This window comes from Pelophylax lessonae, assembly GCF_965119305.1.
Source record: "Pelophylax lessonae genome assembly, chromosome: 1".
Classification (NCBI taxonomy): Eukaryota; Metazoa; Chordata; class Amphibia; order Anura; family Ranidae; genus Pelophylax; species Pelophylax lessonae.
In genome coordinates this window covers 11,849,595-11,871,299 of record NC_138768.1, presented here as the reverse complement: position 1 = coordinate 11,871,299, position 21,705 = coordinate 11,849,595, and the positions used below count along the sequence as shown (strand labels likewise).

The 21,705-nt window shown below is 44.7% G+C and overlaps 1 protein-coding gene across 5 annotated transcripts in view; it reads right to left on the bottom strand.

Moving 5' to 3' along the window:
• LOC309552235 (receptor-type tyrosine-protein phosphatase kappa-like) overlaps positions 1-21,705 on the bottom strand; it is a 247,879-nt gene that overhangs the window by 24,918 nt on the left and 201,256 nt on the right. For all 5 annotated transcript variants that reach the window (XM_082253095.1, XM_082253097.1, XM_082253098.1 and 2 more), the window contains 4 exons: positions 21,099-21,253; positions 17,599-17,734; positions 13,007-13,156; positions 267-366 (listed from right to left, as the gene is read on the bottom strand). In XM_082253095.1, the coding sequence (XP_082109221.1) occupies positions 267-366; positions 13,007-13,156; positions 17,599-17,734; positions 21,099-21,253 (541 nt within the window). The remainder of the gene's footprint in view (positions 1-266; positions 367-13,006; positions 13,157-17,598; positions 17,735-21,098; positions 21,254-21,705) is intronic.

Here is a 21,705-nt window from a genome sequence, read left to right as displayed (position 1 = left end):
CCCTTACACTCTCTCTTACTTTGTAACCAGCTAATGTTTGGCTTTCCCAGCTTTGTCCTTCTGCTCCCTTTCAGTCTTTGACCAGGCAGTGTATAAATCACTCACATGCCTGGCTGCAGACACCTAACTGGATCTCAAGGAGACATTCTTGGTCTTAAAAAATATGAGTGAAAAAAAAACGAAACAGTTTTATATTGTGGCATGTTAAGAACCTATTCCTGCAGACAAATTTTCAGACAGGTCACCTTAAACGCTGACCGCATTACCTGGCAGGATATCGGGGTTGCGGTTCTTGATCTGGTTTTCTAGTTTTCTTCCCTCTTTACATGGATAGATCTGATATAATTCTGTGATTTTCTCCAGGGCCTGAAAAAGGGAGAAACCTCAAGGTCAGACAGCTCTAAAAAGACACCCCTGAGGACGTCAGAGATATACTGACGAAACGGCAGCTGGAACGCAGGCAGAGCTCAAACTGGCGATTCCTATACAATACATGCTGATCCCGGTCTTCTTTGATGTAAGTGCGATTCCTATACAATACATGCTGATCCCGGTCTTCTTTGATGTAAGTGCAATACAACCTACTTTCGTAAATAAATGATTTGAAATACTGCACCATGAGAGTGTTTCTTCCTCTCCCTCTCTATATGGAAACACTGGAGCTTTCAATACGCTATTTATATACCTATTGAATGGATGACAGCAACAGTTTGAAATCATTTCTGTGACCTCATGTATGACATCTTGGATTTTCCCATAAGCGCAATTTGACTACCTATAATAGGGGGTCAATTAAGTCTGGTGAGTGTATAGTGCGTATGCATGCGGGTGGAGAGGAACCTTTTCCTATACTCTCTGAGGACGCTATTCACGTGTGGGATTATATATGGACTTTTGTATTTTCTATAATTTTGTGGCAGATTTCCCAATTTTGTATTTTCTCTAATTTTCGATAATAATTTTCTATAATTTAATTGAAGATTTATTTATTTATTTGTCTATTTACTTTTGTTTATTCACTATCCTGATACAGTATCTCACAAAAGTGAGTACACCCCTCACATTTTTGTAAATATTTTATTCTACCTTTTCATGTGACAACACTGAAGGAATGACACTTTGCTACAATGTAAAGTAGTGAGTGTACAGCTTGTATAACAGTGTAAATTTGCTGTCCCCTCAAAACAACTCAACACACAGCCATTAATATCTAAACCGCTGGCCACAAAAGTGAGTACACCCCTAAGTGACAATGTGCAAATTGGGCCCAATTAGCCATTTTCCCTCCCCGATGTCATGTGACTCGTTAGTGTTACAAGGTCTCAGGTGTGAATGGGGAGCAGGTGTGTTAAATTTGGTGTTATCGCTCTCACTCTCTCATACTAGTCACTGGAAGTTCAACATGGCACCCCATGGCAAAGAATTCTCTGAGGATCTGAAAAAAAGAATTATTGCCATACATGAAGATGGCCTAGGCTATAAGAAGATTGCTAAGACCCTGAAACTGAGCTGCAGCACGGTGGTCAGGACCATACAGCGGTTTAACAGTTAAGTGCACGTGCTCAGCGTCATATCCAGAGGTTGTCTTTGGGAAACAAACATACGTGTGCTGCCAGCATTGCTACAGAGGTTGAGGGGGGGGGGGTCAGCCTGTCAGTGCTCAGACCATACGCCGCACACTGCATCAAATTGGTCTGCAAGGCTGTCATCCCAGAAGAAAGCCTCTTCTAAAGATGATGCACAAGAAAGCCTGCAAACAGTTTGCTGAAGACAAGCAGACTAAGGACACGGATTACTGGAACTATGTCCTGTGGTCTGATGAGACCAAGATAAACGTATTTGGTTCAGATGGTGTCAGGCGTGTGTGGCGGCAACCAGGTTAGGAGTACAAAGACAAGTGTGTCTTATCTACAGTCAAGCATGGTGGTGGGAGTGTCATGGTCTGGAGCTGCATGAGTGCTGCCGGCACTGGGAAGCTACAGTTCATTGAGGGAGCCATGAATGCCAACATGTACTGTGACATACTGAAGCAGAGCATGATCCCTTCCCTTCAGAGACTGGGCCGCAGGGCAGTATTCCAACATGATAACGACCCCAAACATGTCTCCAAGAGGAGCGCAAAGTCTCTAACATTCACCAGCTCAGTGATGTTGCCATTAAGGAGTGGAAGAGGACTCCAGTGGTAACCTGTGAAGCTCTGGTGAACTCCATGCCCAAGAGGGTTAAGGCAGTGCTGGAAAATAATGGTGGCCACACAAAATATTGACACTTTGGGCCCAATTTTGACATTGTCACTTAGGGGTGTACTCACTTTTGTTGCCAGCGGTTTAGACATTAATGGCTGTGTGTTGAGTTATTTTGAGGGGACAGCAAATTTACACTGTTATACAAGCTGTACACTCACTACTTTACATTGTAGCAGAGTGTCATTTCTTCAGTGTTGTCACTTGAAAAGATAGAATAAAATATTTACAAAAATGTGAGGGGTGTACTCACTTTTGTGAGATACTGTATGTATTTTATGATGTAAGAGTGCAGTTTCTTTGTTTCTTTTCACAGCTCTAAAAAGGCAGTTATATATTGAATTAACCACTTCTGGCCCGGCAGATTTCCCCCCTTAACCACTTTAGGACCGGAGGATTTTCCTGCTTAACGTCCAGGCCACTTTTTTGCAACTTGGCACTGCGCGACTTTAACTGACAATTGCGCGGTCATGCAACGCCGTACCCAAACAAAATTTACGTCCTTTTTTTCCCACAAACAGAGCTTTCTTTTGGTGGTTTTTGATCACCTCTGCGCTTTTCATTTTTTGCGATATTAATTAAAAAAGTGAAAATTTTGCGAAAAAATTGACATTTTCTCCTTTGACAGTTAAAAAATATCCAATATATTCAATTTTTGTCATATATTTAGGCCAAAATGTATTTATCTACATGTCTTTGACAAAAAAATTCTCAATGAGCGCATTTTTAACCGCTTTAATACCGGAAGATTTTACCCCATTCCTGACCAGGCTATATTTTGCGATTCGGCACTGCGTTACTTTAAAGGATAATTGCGCGGTTGTGTGACGCTGTACCCAATATCCCTGACCATGACATAACTCTAATCATCTCTAAGTAACTCCTTCTTCCCTTTCTTACCTTAGCTATTATTTTTGTGCTGCTTTTCTTTACCATTAATATATTTTTTGTTTCTAACTGTTTTTCAGTGCAACATAAAGGGAAAATAGATAGAATTAAAGAAAAAAAAAAAAGCCTTTGCAAGAAAAAATAAATAAATGCTGCCATGCTTTGGACCAGAAACATCATCTTACTGACATTTTAAATGGAACAATATGTACATTTGTATATATAGTAAGGACATATGGTGTATCTGGCAGTATAATATAAATTCCAGAGTATTTCCCTGCCCGGAAGCCTACAGACGCTGCCAATAGAGGTCACAGGAATATGCATGCAGAATCGTACTCCCACGTGGTTATGCGTGTTTACAGGTGTACATGGCAACCAATCAGCTTTCTTTTTCAAAGCTCACCTGAGGAAGCTGATTGGTTACTATGCTCAGCTGCTCCAGTTTCTGTGTGCTCTAGTTTTAGTAAATCCCCCCCCCCCCAATGTATTGGGGCCCATTTACCACCCCCTCCCAACCGTAAAGGCAGATATATGGAGGTGTACAAGATCTTTGCTTTTGCATTCGAAGGACAGTCCCACTCATCGAACACGACCCATTTAAGTGAATGGGGCCGTGCCGCAACAGTGGTGGGGGATTTGATGGGTTAGAACAGCTGGTGGGGAATATAACTCCTCCCCACCACGTCAAATCACCTCTGAAAAACGATAACTCTTCAGAGGACAATGCCAATGTAAGCAATGGCAGTTATCGTTGAATAAACAAGCCCAAATTTTATTGAATCCATTTTTCCTTCTACTCGTGAGATGTTCCCTGTGCCACTGGCTGCAATACAACCCCAAAGCGTGATTGATCCACCCCCATGCTTAACAGTTGGACAGAGGTTCTTTTTAGAGTTGAGCGGACACCTGGATGTCCGTGTTCGACGGGTTTGGCCGAACTTTAAAAAAAAAGTCCGGGTCCGTGTCCCGGACTTTTGCCGAACTTTTCCCGGACACCGAACCCCATTGAAGAGCATGGCAAGTGCTCTGCAAACAAATGTGGATAGGGAAATAACTTAAAACAACAAAAAAAAAACAGAAAAATAAAACAATGTTCTTCATCTCTGAAGGACGAGGCCCATATGGAGTAGGAGGGAGGTTGAGGTGGTGGTGGATGTGGCGGTGTCATAGGCGTGCGCACAGGGTGTGCCGGGTGTGCCTGGGCACACCCTAATCACCTAGGGCACATAGCATTATCACTCTGTTTGCCAGTGAGGAGATGGGAAAGATCTCCCTCGGACCTGCTCTGCTCTATTTCTCTTTGCCAGCAGGGAGAGTAATGTATCGGGGCCATGTACATGTAGGCAAACACATGCATGTGTATTTAAACTTTGGGGTGCACACCCTAATGCAATAGGCTGCGCACACCTATGGGCGGTGTAGGTGGAAGCGGCGGTGGAGGAGGACAAGGGCCGGATTAAGAGCATCATGGGCTTGGTGCTGAGGATTTTGAAGGGCCTTAAGGGCCGTGCCTTGGCATGCACCCAGAGGAGGAAGGGTGCAGCCATGCATGCCTAATTCAACATAGGATGCTGTCTCTGAAGCCCATAAACACATCCATGCATCGGCAACTGTCCCTCCTTGTCCGGCCTTCGCGCTGTGTGGGGAGGTTCTGAGGGTGCTGCCTGGGGAAGCGAGCATAGAAGCCAGACTTCTGTGTTTACAAGTGACAGAAGAGCGGTAACAGTGAATATGGCCAACCCGGGGCCTATATAAAAGGTAGGGGCCTGGAGCTTCAGCTCCAATAGCCCCTACGTTAATCTGGCCCTGAGGAGGACGAGGTAGCCAACACTGCTTCTTTTCACAAATTTTAAATGAGGGTACACCCCAAAAGAGTGAGAAAGAGCAAAAATGGAACAATGGGTGGGTAAGGTCGGTACCCATTGCTATTCTGCACAAGGTACGGAAAAGTCCCGTGGGATCCATGCCTGGTTCATTTTAATGAACGTGAGCTTGTCCACATTGTCTCTGGACAGGCGGCTACGCTTGTCTGTTATAACGCCCCCAGCCGTGCTAAATACCCGTTCAGATAATACACTGGATGCAGGGCACGCCAGCACCTCCAAGGCGTAAAGGGCAAGCTCAGGCCATGTGCCCAATTTGGAGACCCAGAAGTTGAAGGGGGCAGACCCGTCATTCACTACATGTAGGCGTGTGCACACATACTGCTCCAACATGTTGGTAAAATGCTGCCCCCTGCTAAGACGTTCCATATGAGCTGCTGGTGCTGCTGTTTGTTGTGGCGTGCTGACAAAGCTTTTCCACATTTCGGCTATGCTAACCCTGCCTTCTGAGGTGCTGGCGGTGCCCTGGTTGCGTGTTGGCGACCTCCTCCTCCTCTGCCTTGTGCTTCCACTGTGGCCCCGCTGTCAGATGGGAATGCCAGCAGCATCGCGTCTACCAGCGTGCGCTTGTACTCGCGCATCTTGCAATCGCGCTCCAGTGAGTGAATTAAGGACGGTACGTTGTCCTTGTAATGGGGATCCAGCAGCGTGGCCACCCAGTAATCAGCACAAGTTAGAATGTGGGCAACTCGGCGGTCGTTGTGGAGACACTGCAGCATGTAATCGCTCATGTGTGCCAGGCTGCCCAGAGGCAACGAAAGGCTGTCCTCTGCGGGAGGTGTATCGTCCGTGTCCTCTGTATCCCCCCACGCACCAGTGATGGCCATGAGCTGGCCTGGGTGCCACCCTGCTGTGAACATGGTTCCATCTCCTCCTCCAGCTCCTCCTCCTCCTCATCCTCCAGAACTGTGCCCCTGCTGGACAATTGTGTCCCTGGCGTTTGTGTGTGCAGGAACCCACCCTCGGAGCCCCTTGCGAATGACTGCCCTGAAAGCCTTGGAAATGTTACCTCTTCATCCTCCTCCTCCTCCTCCTCATCCTGTGCCACATCCTCTTCCATCATCGCCCGAATTGTTTTTTCAAGGAGGCATAGAAGTGGGATAGGTAAGCTGAGAACGGCGTCATCGCCACTGGCCATGTTGGTGGAGTACTCAAAACAGCGCAACAAGGCACACAGGTCTCGCATGGAAGCCCAGTTATTGGTGGTGAAGTGGTGCTGTTCCGCAGAGCGACTCACGCGTGCATGCTGCAGCTGAAACTCCACTATGGCCTGCTGCTGCTCGCACAGTCTTTGCAGCATGTGCAAGGTGGAGTTCCACCTTGTGGGCACGTCACATATGAGGCGGTGAGCGGGAAGGCCGAAGTTACGCTGCAGCGCTGACAGTCGAGCAGCAGCAGGGTGAGAACGCCGAAAGTGCGCACAGACGGCCCGCACTTTCTGCAGCAGCTCTGACATATCGGGGTAGTTTTTAAGGAACCTCTGCTCCACCAAATTCAGCACATGCGCCAGGCAAGGGATGTGCGTCAAACCGGCTAGGCCCAGAGCTGCTATGAGATTTCGCCCGTTATCGCACACCACCAGGCCGGGCTTGAGGCTCGCTGGCAGCAACCACTCATTTGTCTGCTGTTCCATGCTCCTCCACAACTCCTGCGCGGTGTGTGGTTTGTCCCCCAAACAGGCAAGTTGTAAAACTGCCTGCTGTCGTTTACCCCTGGCCGTGCTGAAGTTGGTGGTGAAGGTGTTACGCTGTCCGGATGAGGAGGCGGTAGAGGATGAGGAAGCGGAGTAGGAGGAGTTAGGAACAGGAGGCAAACTGAAGCGCCCTGCAATCCTCGGTGGTGGAAGGACATGCGCCAAATTGCTATCCGCCTCAGGCCCATCCGCCACTGCATTTACCCAGTGTGCCGTTAGGGAGATATAACGCCCCTGACCGTGCTTACTGGTCCACGTATCGGTAGTTAGGTGGACCTTGGCACAGATGGCGTTGCGCAGTGCACACCTGATTTTTTCCCCCACTTGGTTGTGCAGGGAAGGGATGGCTTGCCTGGAAAAGTAGTGGCGGCTGGGCACGACGTACTGTGGGACAGCCACCGACATAAGGTTTTTAAAACTGTGCGTCTCCACCAGACGGAATGACAGCATTTCAAAGGCCAATAATTTTGAAATGCTGGCATTCAGGGCCAGGGATCGCGGGTGGGTAGGGGGGTACTTCCTCTTCCTCTCAAGTGTTTGGGAGATGGAAAGCTGAACGCTTCCACGGGACATTGTGGAGATGGTTGGTGACTCAGGTGGTGGTGTTGCTGACAGATCCTCTGTTTGCGGGGTGGCAGGTGCCGGTATCACTACAGATGTGGCTGGAGCGGCCGAGACTGCAGCAGAAGAGGAAGCAGGAGGAGCCAGAGACGTTTCTTGGTTTTGAAGGTGTCTACTCCACTGCAGCTCATGCTTTGCACTTAGATGCCTGATCATGCAGGTTGTGCTCAGGTTGAGAAGGTTTATGCCTCGCTTCAGGCTCTGATTGCACAGGGTGCAAACCACTCGTGTCCTGTCATCAGCACATTTTCTAAAGAACTTCCACGCTAGAGAACTCCTTTGAGCTGACTTTGGTGCGCTCGTTCCCTTGCTGCGTTGGGCAGTAGCAGGCGTAGTGTCTAGGGCACGGCCGCTCCGCTTCTGCACCCTGCTCCCTCTTCTGCTGTGCTGGTGGCTCTGTGCGACCACCGCCTCTTCCTCCAAACTACTCAGGTCACCTGCATGACGTTCATTCCATGTGGGGTCGAGGACCTCATCGTCCTCCACATCATCTTCCACCTTCACCCCTGCCCTCCTTGTCGGTCTCCACAATGCTGAACGCCGCAGCAGTTGGCACCTGCGTTTCGTCATCATCGGAGACGTGCTGCGATGGTCCTTGCATGTACTCATCTTGAGAAATAAGTGGTTGGGCATCGCTGCACTCAATCTCTTCCACTTCTGGGGCAGGGCTAGGTGGATGGCCCTGGGAAACCCTGCTGACAGAGTCCTCAAAAAGAATAAGAGACTGCTGTATGGCTTGGGGCTCAGACTGCTTGCCTGATTTGCAAGAGGGTGAGGTGAAAGACGGTTAGACATCGGCTGCAGGTGCCAACTCTGACCTTTCTGCAGTAGACTGGGTGGGAGACAATGTGAAGGAACTGGAGGCACTGTCAGCAGCAAACCAATCTACTATCGCCTCTCTGTGTTCTGGCCTCATCACTTCTAGAGGCGTATGATGCCCTACCAAATACTGATGCAGGGTCTGTCGCCTACTCACACTTGAGGAAGGTGTTTCACTTGTGCGTGTAGCTGGCACAGATCGACCACGTCCTCTCCTTGCAACAGGAGCTCGACCAGCAGCACCACGACCCAGGCCACGGCCCCTATTTGACGGTCTCCTCATATTTCTGTAATTTAAGATCTTGCCCTAGAAAGGTGTTTATTGAATAGCGGAACAAAAGAACAACAGTATCGCACGGGTGTATCTCACAGTCAAATATGCAAACTATGCCGCAATTTAATGTTTTTTACACCAAAAGGGTGTATATTGAATAGCGGAATAGGATAAAAAACTGTGTATCTCACACGTACAAACACAGACTAGGCCCGATTAAATTTTTTTCTACCCTAAAGGGAGGATGAGGAAGAGGAGTAGGAGGAGTTGGGAACAGGAGGCAAACTGAAGCGCCCTGCAATCCTTGGCGGGGGAAGGAGATGTGCCAAACTAATTTAAAAGGTGTATCTCACACGTACCGATACAGACTATGCCGTAATTTAATTTTTTACACTCCAAAAGGGTGTATATTGAATAGCGGAATAGGAAAAATTTTATAATACGGTGTATCTCACACGTACAAACACAGACTAGGCCCCGATTACAATTTTTTGTACCCTAAAGGCAGGATGAGGAAGAGGAGTAGGAGGAGTTGGGAACAGGAGGCAAACTGAAGCGCCCTGCAATCCTTGGCGGGTAAAGGAGATGCGCCAAACAAATTTAAAAGGTGTATCTCACACGTACCGATACAGACTATGCCGTAATTTAATTTTTTACACTCCAAAAGGGTGTCTATTGAATAGCGGAATAGGAAAAATTTTATAATACGGTGTATCTCACACGTACAAACACAGACTAGGCCCCGCCGATTACAATTTTTTGTACCCTAAAGGCAGGATGAGGAAGAGGAGTAGGAGGAGCAGGCAGGAGGCAGACTGAAGCACCCTCAAAACCTCGGCAGTATGAGATGCGCCCCAAAAATTGGAAAGGTGGATCTCACACGTACCGACACAGACTATCCCGCAATTTAATTGATCAAAGGTTTTTATTGAATAGCGGAATAGGAAATATGATCAAAAAAAGTGTATGTATCTCACACGTACACAACCACACTAGGCCCCAATTACTATTGTTTGTACCCCTAAAAGGATGGATGAGGAGTAGGAGGAGTATGGAACAGGCAGCACCCTCAAATCTTCAGAAGTATGAGATTGTGTTCACTGTACCCCACAAAGATTGTGTTCACTGCACCCCAAAAAGATTGTGTTCACTGCACCCCACAAAGATTGTGTTCACTGCACCCCAAAAGGATTGTGTTCACTGCATCCCACAAAGATTGTGTTCACTGCACCCCACAAAGATTGTGTTCACTGCACCCCAAAAGGATTTTGTTCACTGCACCCCACAAAGATTGTGTTCACTGCACCCCACAAAGATTGTGTTCACTGCACCCCAAAAGGATTTTGTTCACTGCACCCCACAAAGATTGTGTTCACTGCACCCCACAAAGCTTGTGTTCACTGCACCCCAAAAGGATTTTGTTCACTGCACCCCACAAAGATTGTGTTCACTGCACCCCAAAAGGATTGTGTTCACTGCACCCCACAAAGATTGTGTTCACTGCACCCCAAAAGGATTTTGTTCACTGCACCCCAAAAAGATTGTGTTCACTGCACCCCAAAAGGATTTTGTTCACTGCACCCCAAAAATATTTTGTTCACTGCACCCCACAAAGATTGTGTTCACTGCACCCCAAAAGGATTTTGTTCACTGCACCCCACAAAGATTGTGTTCACTGCACCCCACAAGATTGTGTTCACTGCACCCCAAAAGGATTTTGTTCACTGCACCCCACAAAGATTGTGTTCACTGCACCCCACAAAGATTGTGTTCACTGCACCCCAAAAGGATTTTGTTCACTGCACCCCACAAAGATTGTGTTCACTGCACCCCACAAAGCTTGTGTTCACTGCACCCCAAAAGGATTTTGTTCACTGCACCCCAAAAAGATTGTGTTCACTGCACCCCACAAAGATTGTGTTCACTGCACCCCAAAAGGATTTTGTTCACTGCACCCCACAAAGATTGTGTTCACTGCACCCCAAAAAGATTGTGTTCACTGCACCCCACAAAGATTGTGTTCACTGCACCCCAAAAGGATTTTGTTCACTGCACCCCACAAAGATTGTGTTCACTGCACCCCACAAAGATTGTGTTCACTGCACCCCAAAAGGATTTTGTTCACTGCACCCCAAAAAGATTGTGTTCACTGCACCCCACAAAGATTGTGTTCACTGCACCCCAAAAGGATTTTGTTCACTGCACCCCACAAAGATTGTGTTCACTGCACCCCACAAAGCTTGTGTTCACTGCACCCCAAAAGGATTTTGTTCACTGCACCCTAAAAGGATTGTGTTCACTGCACCCCAAAAAGATTTTGTTCACTGCACCCCAAAAAGATTGTGTTCACTGCACCCCACAAAGATTGTGTTCACTGCACCCCAAAAGGATTTCGTTCACTGCACCCCAAAAAGGTTGTGTTCACTGCAGCCCACACATAGCAAAATGGATGTGGATCACTGACACCTGCCTATCTCCTATCCCACCCCACACAGCAATATCGATTGTAGTTTGTAGAACACAGTTTCCCTAAAAATCAGCAGCCTCTCCCTAACAGGATTGAGAAGAGATCGTAGATCGGGACTAAGTGGAGACCCCACCCCACACAGCAATATCTATTGTAGTTTTTAGAACACACTTTCCCTAAAAATCAGCAGCAGCCTCGCCCTAAAATGCCTACAACTCGCCCTGCCTAACACACTCCGACCTGTCCCTCAATTCTATCCGGACACAAATGGTTTTTTTTCCTGCCTGTCCCTAAAATCAGCAGCCAGCACGTTGATGTGTGCTCTCTCCCTGATCTAAGCAGCAGAATGACGCCGGAGCGGCGCTGCCTCGAACTTATAAAGACTTGGTCACATGCTTCAGACGGCCAATCACAGCTACTGATACATTTGCAGGCATGGCTGGGATGGCTTAGGCACACCAGTTAAATGCTTGTTGATTGGCTGTTGAAAGCCCGCCATGAAAAGCGCGCCAAAGCATGCCAAACCCGGAAATAAAACGACCAAACACGGATTTTTACCCGAATATACAGTAAAGTGTCCGTGTCTGTGTTCGGGTAACAAAAATCCAATTATTCGGTACGAACACGAATAATACAGTCCGTGTTCGCTCAACACTAGTTCTTTTCATTAAATTCTGTGCCCCTTCTTCTCCAAACGTCCCTTTGCTCATTCCGGCCAAAAAGTTCAATTTTAACCTCATTGGTCCCCAGAACTTGTTTCCAAAATGCATCAGGCTTGTCTATATGTTCATTTGCAAAGTTCAAACGCTGATTTTTGTGGTGAGGACGTGGAAGAGGTTTTCTTCTGATGACTCTTCCATGAAGACCATATTTGTACAAGTATCTCTTTATAGTGGAATAGTGTACCACAACTCCAGTGTCTGCCAGATCTATCTGGAGGGATCGTGCAGTCAAACGTGGGTTTTGATTTGTTTTTCTCACAATCCTGCGAGCTGTTCTGTCTGATATTTTTCTTGATCTTCCAGATCTTGCTTTTACTTCCACTGTTCCTGATGACTGCCATTTCTTAATTACATTCCGAACAGAGGATATTGACATCTGAAAACGCTTTGCTATCTTCTTATAGCCTTCTCCAGCTTTGTGAGCGTCAACTATTTTCAGTTTCAGTTTTCTAGACAACTGCTTAGAAGATCCCATGGTGCTGATTGTTGGGGCAAGGTCAGATGAGTCTGGGCATTTAAAACCTTTGAGATTGACATCACCTGGTCTTCCCAGACGATGATTGAGAACAATCCATGACAATGGCAGGTCTCAGCCTTGCAAAGAGGGCAGTGCATGCTATAAATTCTGCAGGGTGCCCAAACTTTTGCAGACGCCATTTTTTTTGTTTTCTGTAATTTTGAAAGTGTCAATGATGGAAATAAAATCTAACTTTTGTTGACATATTATAAGAATGTCTAATCTGTAATTTGATGCCTTTTGGAGATTTTTTCCATCTTTCCTTGGCTTCTTTATGCACATTAATACTAAATTTTTACCTGGGGTGCCCAAACTTTTGATCCCCACTGTGGAAATTGCCCCCTGGGCCGCTCTGATGCACCATAAAAAGGCTACACTGCTTCTGCCACAGACATGCCTAAAGGATTCCAGGTGAAGGGAAGTAAAAAGTCCCTGCTGCTGACCTACTGAGTTCGGGTTGGAGACAAGGACAGAGCGCAGTATGGATGGTGTAAGGTAAACTGTGTCTGAGCAGAGGCCAGTTTAATGCCCCACTGGAGACTCTCCTCCCCCGGCCAGCCCAAACCAAGCTGTCGCAGCTCCCCCCAACAGCCCCCTGCTGGCCAGGTCGGGAACCCAGATTCAGCCGGTGAGTGGAGAGTACTTGGAGTGGGGCTTCAGCCTGGATTATGGTCAGGAGGAGGTCAAGAAGAGGGAGAATGGGAGTGGGGTCACTCCACCATGGGCCTCTGGTTTGTACTTGCCCCCTGGGCCAAATTATGCCAGTCCGCCCCTGTATGTGAGGGTTTACAATGATTTTAGGCTCTGCAGCATAAATGTAGATTAGAAACAATGAATTGAAGAAAAAAAAAAAGGAAATAAATCCAAAATCTTTACCTGGAATTCCTTGTCAAACCCGGTCATGCCGGTTGCGTGGTTTTCTACAGAAATACAATGAATGCGTTCCTGAATCTTCCCTACGGGGACACTGGTGGACCCACACAGAAGAGTTTCCAGCAGGACGTTGTAGAGGAAGATGTACTGCTCCTGCAAGATGGGAGTGTCACATGATCACTGCGTATGATGTCATACAATACAGCCAATGAGATAGTTACTGAATTAGCACCAACAAAGAAAGTGTGTCTGCAGGAACCAATCAGATTCCAGCTTTTATAAAAAAAATGAATGCCAAGGCATGCAAAGTACAGCACTAGGGATTAATAGCCAACATTGTACCAGATTAATATAGAAATGTAATACAAAATTTATAGTAAAAGCAAACATTTTATTCTCTCTGCGGATATTTGGTATATATCCGGGATTTTTTTTTCCCCTCGCCCTAGGATCTATTTATAAAAAAAAACAAAAAAAAAACAATGGTAAAGCTGTTTGTGAAGGGAACCTGCATTTACATTCGACCAGCATTCGCTCATTCGTTTTAGGGATTCTTCTTGCAATGTAAACAGCTAATGGTGCAAAATCAAATGTTCTGATGGTATTTTATCTTCTGATGGAAAGTTCCTTGAGTTTTTCTAAACATGAAACAAATGTTCTTTGTGTATTTTCACTTTGGGTTAACTGTTAAAAGTATTTTCTCTTCGGATCGAATGTTTTTGGTGTATGTTCTCTACTGATTGATTGAATGTTTTTTTGTCTTAGGAATAAACATTCTTATGGTGTTCTCTCTTGTAATGGAATGTTCTTATGATCGATTTCTGTTATGATTGAATATTTTTAGTATAATTTTACTTCTGATGGAATGTTCTTCAGGTATTTTGTTCTAGGGTTTAACATTCTTTAGGTATTCTTTCTTCTGATTGAATGTTCTTAGACTATTAGTCTGTTAGTGTATTTTCTATTCTGATTGAATGTTCTTAGAGTAGTTTCTCTTGGGTATTCTCTCTTCTGAGCAAATGTTCTTAGGGTATTTATTCTTCTACAAGAATGTTCTTAGGGTATTTTTTCTTCTACAGGAATGTTCTTAGGGTAGTTTTTGAGTAAATGCTCCTAGGCTATTTTCTCTTCTGATGGAACGTTCTTAAGGTATTTTGTCTTGGGATCAAATATTCTTAGGGTACTCTCTCTTCTGATTGTATATTTATGATATATTTTCTCCTACAATTAAATTTTTTAAGCTATTTTTCTTTTCTTCTCTTGGGTATTCTCTCTTCTGAGCAAATGTTCTTAGGGTATTTATTCTTCTACAAGAATGTTCTTAGGGTAGTTTTTGAGTAAATGCTCCTAGGCTATTTTCTCTTCTGATGAAATGTTCTTAAGGTATTTTGTCTTGGGATCAAATGTTCTTAGGGTACTCTCTCTTCTGATTGTATATTTAGGATATATTTTCTCCTACAATTAAATTTTTTAGGCTATTTTTCTTTTCTTTTCTGAGGGAATGTTCTCAGGGTATTCTCTCTTTTGCTCTAAAGTTTGTAGGTTATTTTATTCCTCTGACTGAAAGTTCTTGGGGTAGTTTCTCTCCTGGTAGAATATTCTTTGGTATTCCCTCTTGTGAATAAATGTTCTTAGGGTATTTTAGGGTCTTAGTGTATTTTGTCTTCTAAAGGAGTGTTCTTACTATAGTAAAAATGCTCTTAGGCTTTTTTCTCCTCTGATGGAACGTTCTTAGTGTATTTTGTCTTAGGATCAAATTGGATTGAATTTTCTTAGACTATGTTCTCCTAGGACTGAATTTTTTAGGCTATTTTCTCAGGGTAGTTTCTCTTCTGATATTCTGAATATTCTTTGGTATTCCCTCTTGTGAACAAATAATTTTAGGGTATTTTAGGGTCTTTATTAGTGTATTTTGTCTTCTAAAGGAGTGTTCTTAGGTTCTTCTAAAGGACTGTTCTTAGTGTAGCCTGAATAAATGCTCTTAGGCTATTTTCTCCTCTTGGGTATTCCTTCTTTTGAGCAAATGTTCTTAGTGTCGTTTTTGAGTAAATACTCTTAAACTATTTTCTCTTCTGATGGAATGTTCTTAGGGTAATTTGTCTTAGGATCAAATGCTCTTAGGTTATTTTATTTTTTGATGAAGTGTTCCTTGTGTATTTTCTCTTCTGATGGAAGGTTCTTAGGGTATTTTATCTTGGGATCAAATTTTTTCAGGTACTTTCTCTTTGAATTGAATGTTCTTAGACTATGTTCTCCTAGGACTGAATTTTTTAGGCTATTTTCTCAGGGTAGTTTCTCTTCTGATATCCTGAATATTCTTTGGTATTCTTTGGTATTCCCTCTTGTGAAAATTTTTTTAGGGTATTTTAGGGTCTTTATTAGTGTATTTTGTCTTCTAAAGGACTGTTCTTAGGGTAGCCTGAATAAATGCTCTTAGGCTATTTTCTCCTCTTCTTTTGAGCAAATATTCTTAGGTTGTTTTTTCTTCTACAAGAATGTTCTTAGGGTATTTTTTGAGTAAATGCTCTTAGGCTATTTTCTCTTCTGATGGAATGTTCTTAGGGTCATTTGTCTTAGGATCAAATGCTCTTAGGTTATTTTATTTTTTTAAAAAGTGTTCCTTGGGTATTTTTTCTTCTGATGGAAGGTTCTTAGGGTATTTTGTCTTAGGATCAAATTTTCTCAGGTATTTTCCCTTTGAATTGAATGTTCTTAGACTATGCTCTCCTAGGAATTCATTTTTTAAGGCTATTTTCTCAGGGTAGTTTCTCTTCTATTATTCTGAATATTCTTTGGTATTCTTTGGTATTCCCTCTTGTGAACAAATAATCTTAGGGGATTTTAGGGTCTTTATTAGTGTATTTTGTCTTCTAAAGGAGTGTTCTTATGGTCTTCTAAAGGAGTGTTCTTAGGGTAGCCTGAATAAATGCTCTTAGGCTATTTTCTCCTCTTCTTTTGAGCAAATATTCTTAGGGTGTTTTTTCTTCTACAAGAATGTTCTTAGGGTAGTTTTTGAGTAAATGCTCTTAGGCTATTTTCTCCTTTGATGGAAGGTTCTTAGGGTATTTTGTCTTAGAATCAAATGCTCTTAGGTTATTTTATTTTTTTTTAAAGTGTTCCTTGGCTATTTTCTCTTCTGATGGAAGGTTCTTAGGTTATTTTGTCTTAGGATCACATTTTTCTCAGGTACTTTCTCTTCGAATTGAATATTCTTAGACTATGTTCTCCTAGGACTGAATTTTTTAGGCTATTTTCTTTTCTGATGGAATTTTCTTTGGGTAATTTCCTCTTAGGATACAATATTATTGGAGTATTTTCTCTTCTAATCAAATATTCTTAGAGTATGTTGTATCCATCTCTCCTTATATTTCCAAGAAATCCATAATAGTAACAATCAATGAATATATTACATACAATTTGACAACATTGGAAGAGGATTTGCAAAATGAATGTTACGTTTCACGGCCATCCCTGCGCGTGTGACTGGCGGCTCCGATGTCCGCCGGTCACTCGCGATCTCCCGCTGGAGAGGGAGAAAGGCAGGCGGCTGATGTAAACACAACCGTCTGTCATTCTACCTGGTGTAACTGCAGAGATCATACGATCCTGCTATGTAGGATCGTATGTCTCTGTGGTTACATCACAAGCCACGCCCCTTGACAGTTAGAATCACGCCCCTAGGGACACACTTAACCCCTTGATCACTAATAAAGTTAACCCCTTCCCTGCCAGTGTCATTTTTACAGTAACAGTGCATATATAGCACTGATTACTGTAGTAATGTCAATGGTACCCCTAAAAGTGTCAAAAATGTTAGTCAGGGGTCCGATCTGTCCGCCGCAATGTCGCAGTCCAGCAAAAAAAAAAAAAAAATCGCAGGTTGCCGCCACTACTAGTTAAAAAAAAACAATAAAAATGACATATATCTTCCCCTTAGTTAGTAAACGCAATAACTTTTGCGCAAACCAATCAAAATACGCTTATTGCGATTTTTTTTACCAAAAATATGTAGCAGAAAACAAATTGGCCTAAAATGTTAAAAAATGTTGATTTTTACATTTTTTTGGGGAATTTCATATAAAAAAATGTGAAAAATATTGTTATTTTTTCAAAATTTACGCTTTTTTTTGTTTATAGCGCAAAAAATAAAAATCGCACAGGTGATCAAATACCACCAAAAGAAAGCTCTGTTTATGAGAAAAAAAGGACGTCGATTTTATTAGGGTACAGCGTCGCACGACCACGCAATTGTCCGTTAAAATCACGCAGTGCCGAATCGCAAAATAGGCCCTGGTCTTTGAGCAGCCAAATCCTCCGGGGCTTAAGTGGTTAAAAAACAAATTGCATGAACATTATTTTGTGACTTCTGTGCGAATGATATTACATTTAGACAGCTATTTTTTTTATAAATAGACTCCTGAATATTTCTGGGATTGTAACTGCTGTATTAGAGTGTCGGCAGAATATCATTTTTTGTGTTGGCTGAACTTCTGGTTGACAATGACAGGATGAAGGGTTAATGCCAGGAAGAGATGCCAACAATCGGTGACATGGAATATGAGGAGACAGAAGAGGACATGGAGACCTGAACCCACCTTTTCCTGCACCATCTTCACCCGCCTCTTCCGTAACTGTAGGACACAATTGTAGACATTCACCTTCTTCACCTCTCGTGCCCTTTTCAGGAGAATGTCCAGTGCCAAAAAGGTGCCCGTCCTGCCAATCCCAGCACTGAAAACAGGGAGATTGAATGAGATATATTGATAATGGCGAGCAACTAAAATAATTCTGTCATCAGTCCAAAAATGTATTACAATGTCCAATAATTTAATAAAATGTGCATAGGGTACATTTGCCCCATATCCTCCATGCAGTCTGGGTGTCACCACACAAATGCTATCCCCGAGTTCCCTCAACTGCTGAACAAATATTGACTTTCACAAACTCTCCCTGGGTATGGAAGTCCCTTCCCCAGTCCTCATTGTAATATATTCACTTTTCAAAGTAACAAGGCATAAGCCTTCAAAGATTTTGGGGTCATTTGTGGGGTCTCCAAACACGACTAAATGTGATTAAAAAATTGCAGTGATCAACAACTAGTGTGCCTGCAGATAGATGTCATGGACTTGCAATAGTTTGGCAGCTTACCTGCTCCTTCATGTCTGTATTAGAGGCCAGACTCTAGTTCTGGCTCCTTTTTATCATCTCTCCTTCCTGTTCGGCCCCACCTCAGGCCATCACAGGAAGTCTATATTAACCAGTGCACTGCAGGTCTACTTTGCTGTTCAACAGTGCTTGTTAGTTGTCTTCCTGTCTGCCGTGTGCTTGGTCTATCTTTCTGTGTACCGACTTTGGCTTGTCTCTGACTGTTCCTGTTTGCCTGTTATCCTGACCTTCGGCCTATCCATTGGTTACCCTCCTCTGCCTGTTGCCTCGACCTTGGCTTACCCATCACCATTGCATGTGTCCTGAGTGGCTGCTTCCCCTCTCTCCCTACGCAGCGTGACCCGGCGGACCCCAGGGGCCGCGACCTGGGCCCAGCTGCAGCCAAGTCCATCCTCACCACTAGAGGCTCTGGTGAACACTTGTTGGGTCTTAGACTCCGCGCCCTGGGGAATCTTGGGCTCACGTTCTGGTCCATCCGCAGCAGTCAGCTATCGGGTTTACTACCTTGCGCTGCACCCAGGGGCGTAACTACAGGGGTTGCAGGGGTTGCAATCGCTACCGGGCCCCATGCTCCAGGGGGCCCGGTAGCAAACCAGTGGGTGAACTTCCAGGATCGCAAAGGTCACACTTGCGACCGGACCCTGGCATTGCACCACTGTGGGGAGGCCCCAAGATTGCAGGAAGGGGGCCCACAAGATTGCAGGAAGGGGGCCCACTGCAGAACCTCCTGCGGGACCGTAATAAAAGGCCATGCAACAAGTGTAAAGAGCCCCAGGATTAGTGGGAAGAGCCAAGGGCTTGAAGGTAAGGGCCCCGGCCAGGGGTCTGGGGGGCCCTTCATGGTTTCTTGCATCAGGGCCCTGAAGGTTCTAGTTACGCCTCTGGCTGCACCCCTGCCTCCAACAGGGTGCAGTTGTCACCTGGCCACAGGTGACCTGACATTTTGAACAGCCAAGCAGACCTGCAGTGCACTGGTTAATATAGACTTGCTGTGATGGCCTGGGTGGGGCCGAACAGGAAGGAGAGATGATAAAAAGGAGCCAGAAGTAGAGTCTGGCCTCTATTGCAGGCATGAAGGAGCAGGTAAGCTGCCAAACACTATTGCAAGTCCATGACAATAGAGGTTTAAACTGGATCTCCATTTGCCATGGAACAGCTTTTCAACCTTTTTATCCAAGAGGAACCCTAAAATAGTTTTCAGGTCTCAGGGAACCCCTGCTAGAACAAATTCTTAGGCGATCATTGGGAAAAATGCTTTATATTGGGGGCTGGGGTGAAGAATACAACTCATGCTGGTCAGAATTCCACTCATACGGGTAGATAAAAAGACCATTAGTGGCAAGCCTCTGGCTCTGGCATTAGTCAGCCTCAGAACTATGTAGGCACCATCAAATGAGAGTTCAATCAGTCACAGTTCAAGGAACCCCTGGGCACCTCTGGAGGAATCCCAGGGTCCCATGGAACCCTGGTTGAGAATGACTGCCATGGAAGTCAATTTTCTCACATATTTGAACCCCAACACAAATTCCATTTGCAAACTAACTGCTTAAATGTTTATTAAAAAAAAAAAAAACATATCTCGGCCATGTCCTCCGACATTTCCATTGTAGGCATGGTTTGACATCACTGTGCCTCCTACCAGAGCTGGAAGATCAAATACTACAAAAATGTTCTTATGCTATGGCCTGAAGTGCATTATCACAGGACTTCCAACTTCCAGCTCTGCCAGGGGGCATAATGATCTTGCCTGTGCCTCCCAGAAGCAGAAGAGGCTGAGGCCAAAGTAAGTTTATACATATTTTTTTTCCTTGATAACTGGTGTTCCGCCCTCCTAGTTATGCTACTAGGTAAATATAGTATTTGGTTCCACCATAGTGAGTGAAGTGGTTGTTTGGTCTAAACAGGGTTCCTTAGCTGAGACTTTGATTGCTCTCCCCTTCCTCTGTAAGAAGGCTCCAGAGCATAGTGAAGGGGATTCAATAATTGGGTGAATATTTATCATACCCTGGTCAATTTCTTGAAAGGGGTGTCCAGAAGGTGGTTGGGAGGGTGATAAATAGACAAGAGTGATGGCATCATCTCAGCCTAGGTATAGTCACTCACTGGAGCTCAATGATGGCTATTGAATGTTGGTATCACGTACCTGGTGGAGATCGAGTTGTAGAGGGGGCTTCTCTTGCACCTCCTGTCCAACACCCCTGGTAGAGATGACAGGTGGTGTGGGGCACAGAGTGGCACGAGGGCCAGTATAGCAGGTGACACTAGCTGCGCCCTGGTAGGAAACCTATGGCCGCGTATCACCGGATGGGCACCTGGAACTGGAACTCTTTGATGCTCGATGAGAAGGCAGGAGCGTAGCCGGAATACAAGCCAAGGGGTCATCAACAGCCGAGCAGTGCAGGTACAGGAACGTGAGACGGAAGCGGTGTCAAGATACAAGCCGAAGTCGGTACACAGTCTGGCAGCGAGGTGCAAAGGCATAAGACAGGAGCAGGGTCAAATACAGGCCGAGGTCACAAGTAGGCAGGCAGGAATCCAGGGGAGAGTTGAGGAAAAGCCGAGTCAACACAGGTAAACCGGAAGTAGTTCCAGGCACCGGTGAACAGGAACAAGCTGTAAGACCACTCAGCAATGTGCTCCTGTCATTGCTCAGTTTATATAGGCCGTTTGGCGCCAATGCGTGCACGTGTGCGCGAACGCGTGTACGTGTGCGCGAACGCACGTTCGCACATGCACACACGTACATGCACACATTAATGTGCCTGGGCATGCGTGCCAACGCCTGTTTGGGCTTAGCTGAACTTCTCTTACAGGTGGATCCTTTCTAAAAAATTATACTGTTTCTGTATACTGTGACATGTCAGGAATTTATGAATGAAAGTATTAAAAGGTCAACTTAAAGAATGATAGCAGTAGAGGCCTCCTTTACCTGCAGTGTACAATGACAGGTCCTGATCCTGGTGGGTTACATTTGTTCATGAGTTCGACAAGCTGCACCATGTCTGATGTGTTCTTGGGCACTCCATGGTCCGGCCATCGGAGGTAATGGATCTGCTCCACCATTACCTGCGCTATGGACTGCATCTGAGACCGGGAAACATATATCAGACTGACCATTCACTTTATGCCCAGGCACAGGGATTTGAAATGTACAGAAATGGGAATCAGAATCGGAATGCAGGTTATTTGCTTTACTAAACCAAACCTAACCTAATTCACTTACCTATGTAGTTTTAAATAGAATTTAAGGCTGTTTTTTTTTATTTGGAAAAGAAAGAATAAACAGTATGAATAAATGACCATTGTAAGAACTCCCATCAGCTGCTACAGTATATGTATATATATATATATATATATATATATATATATATATATATATATATACATACATACACTATATTGTCCAAAGTATTGGGACGCCTGCCTTTACACGCACATGAACTTTAATGGCCTCCCAGTCTTAGTCCGTAGGGTTCAATATTGAGTTGGCCCACCATTTGCAGCTATAACAGCTTCAACTCTTCTGGGAAGGCTGT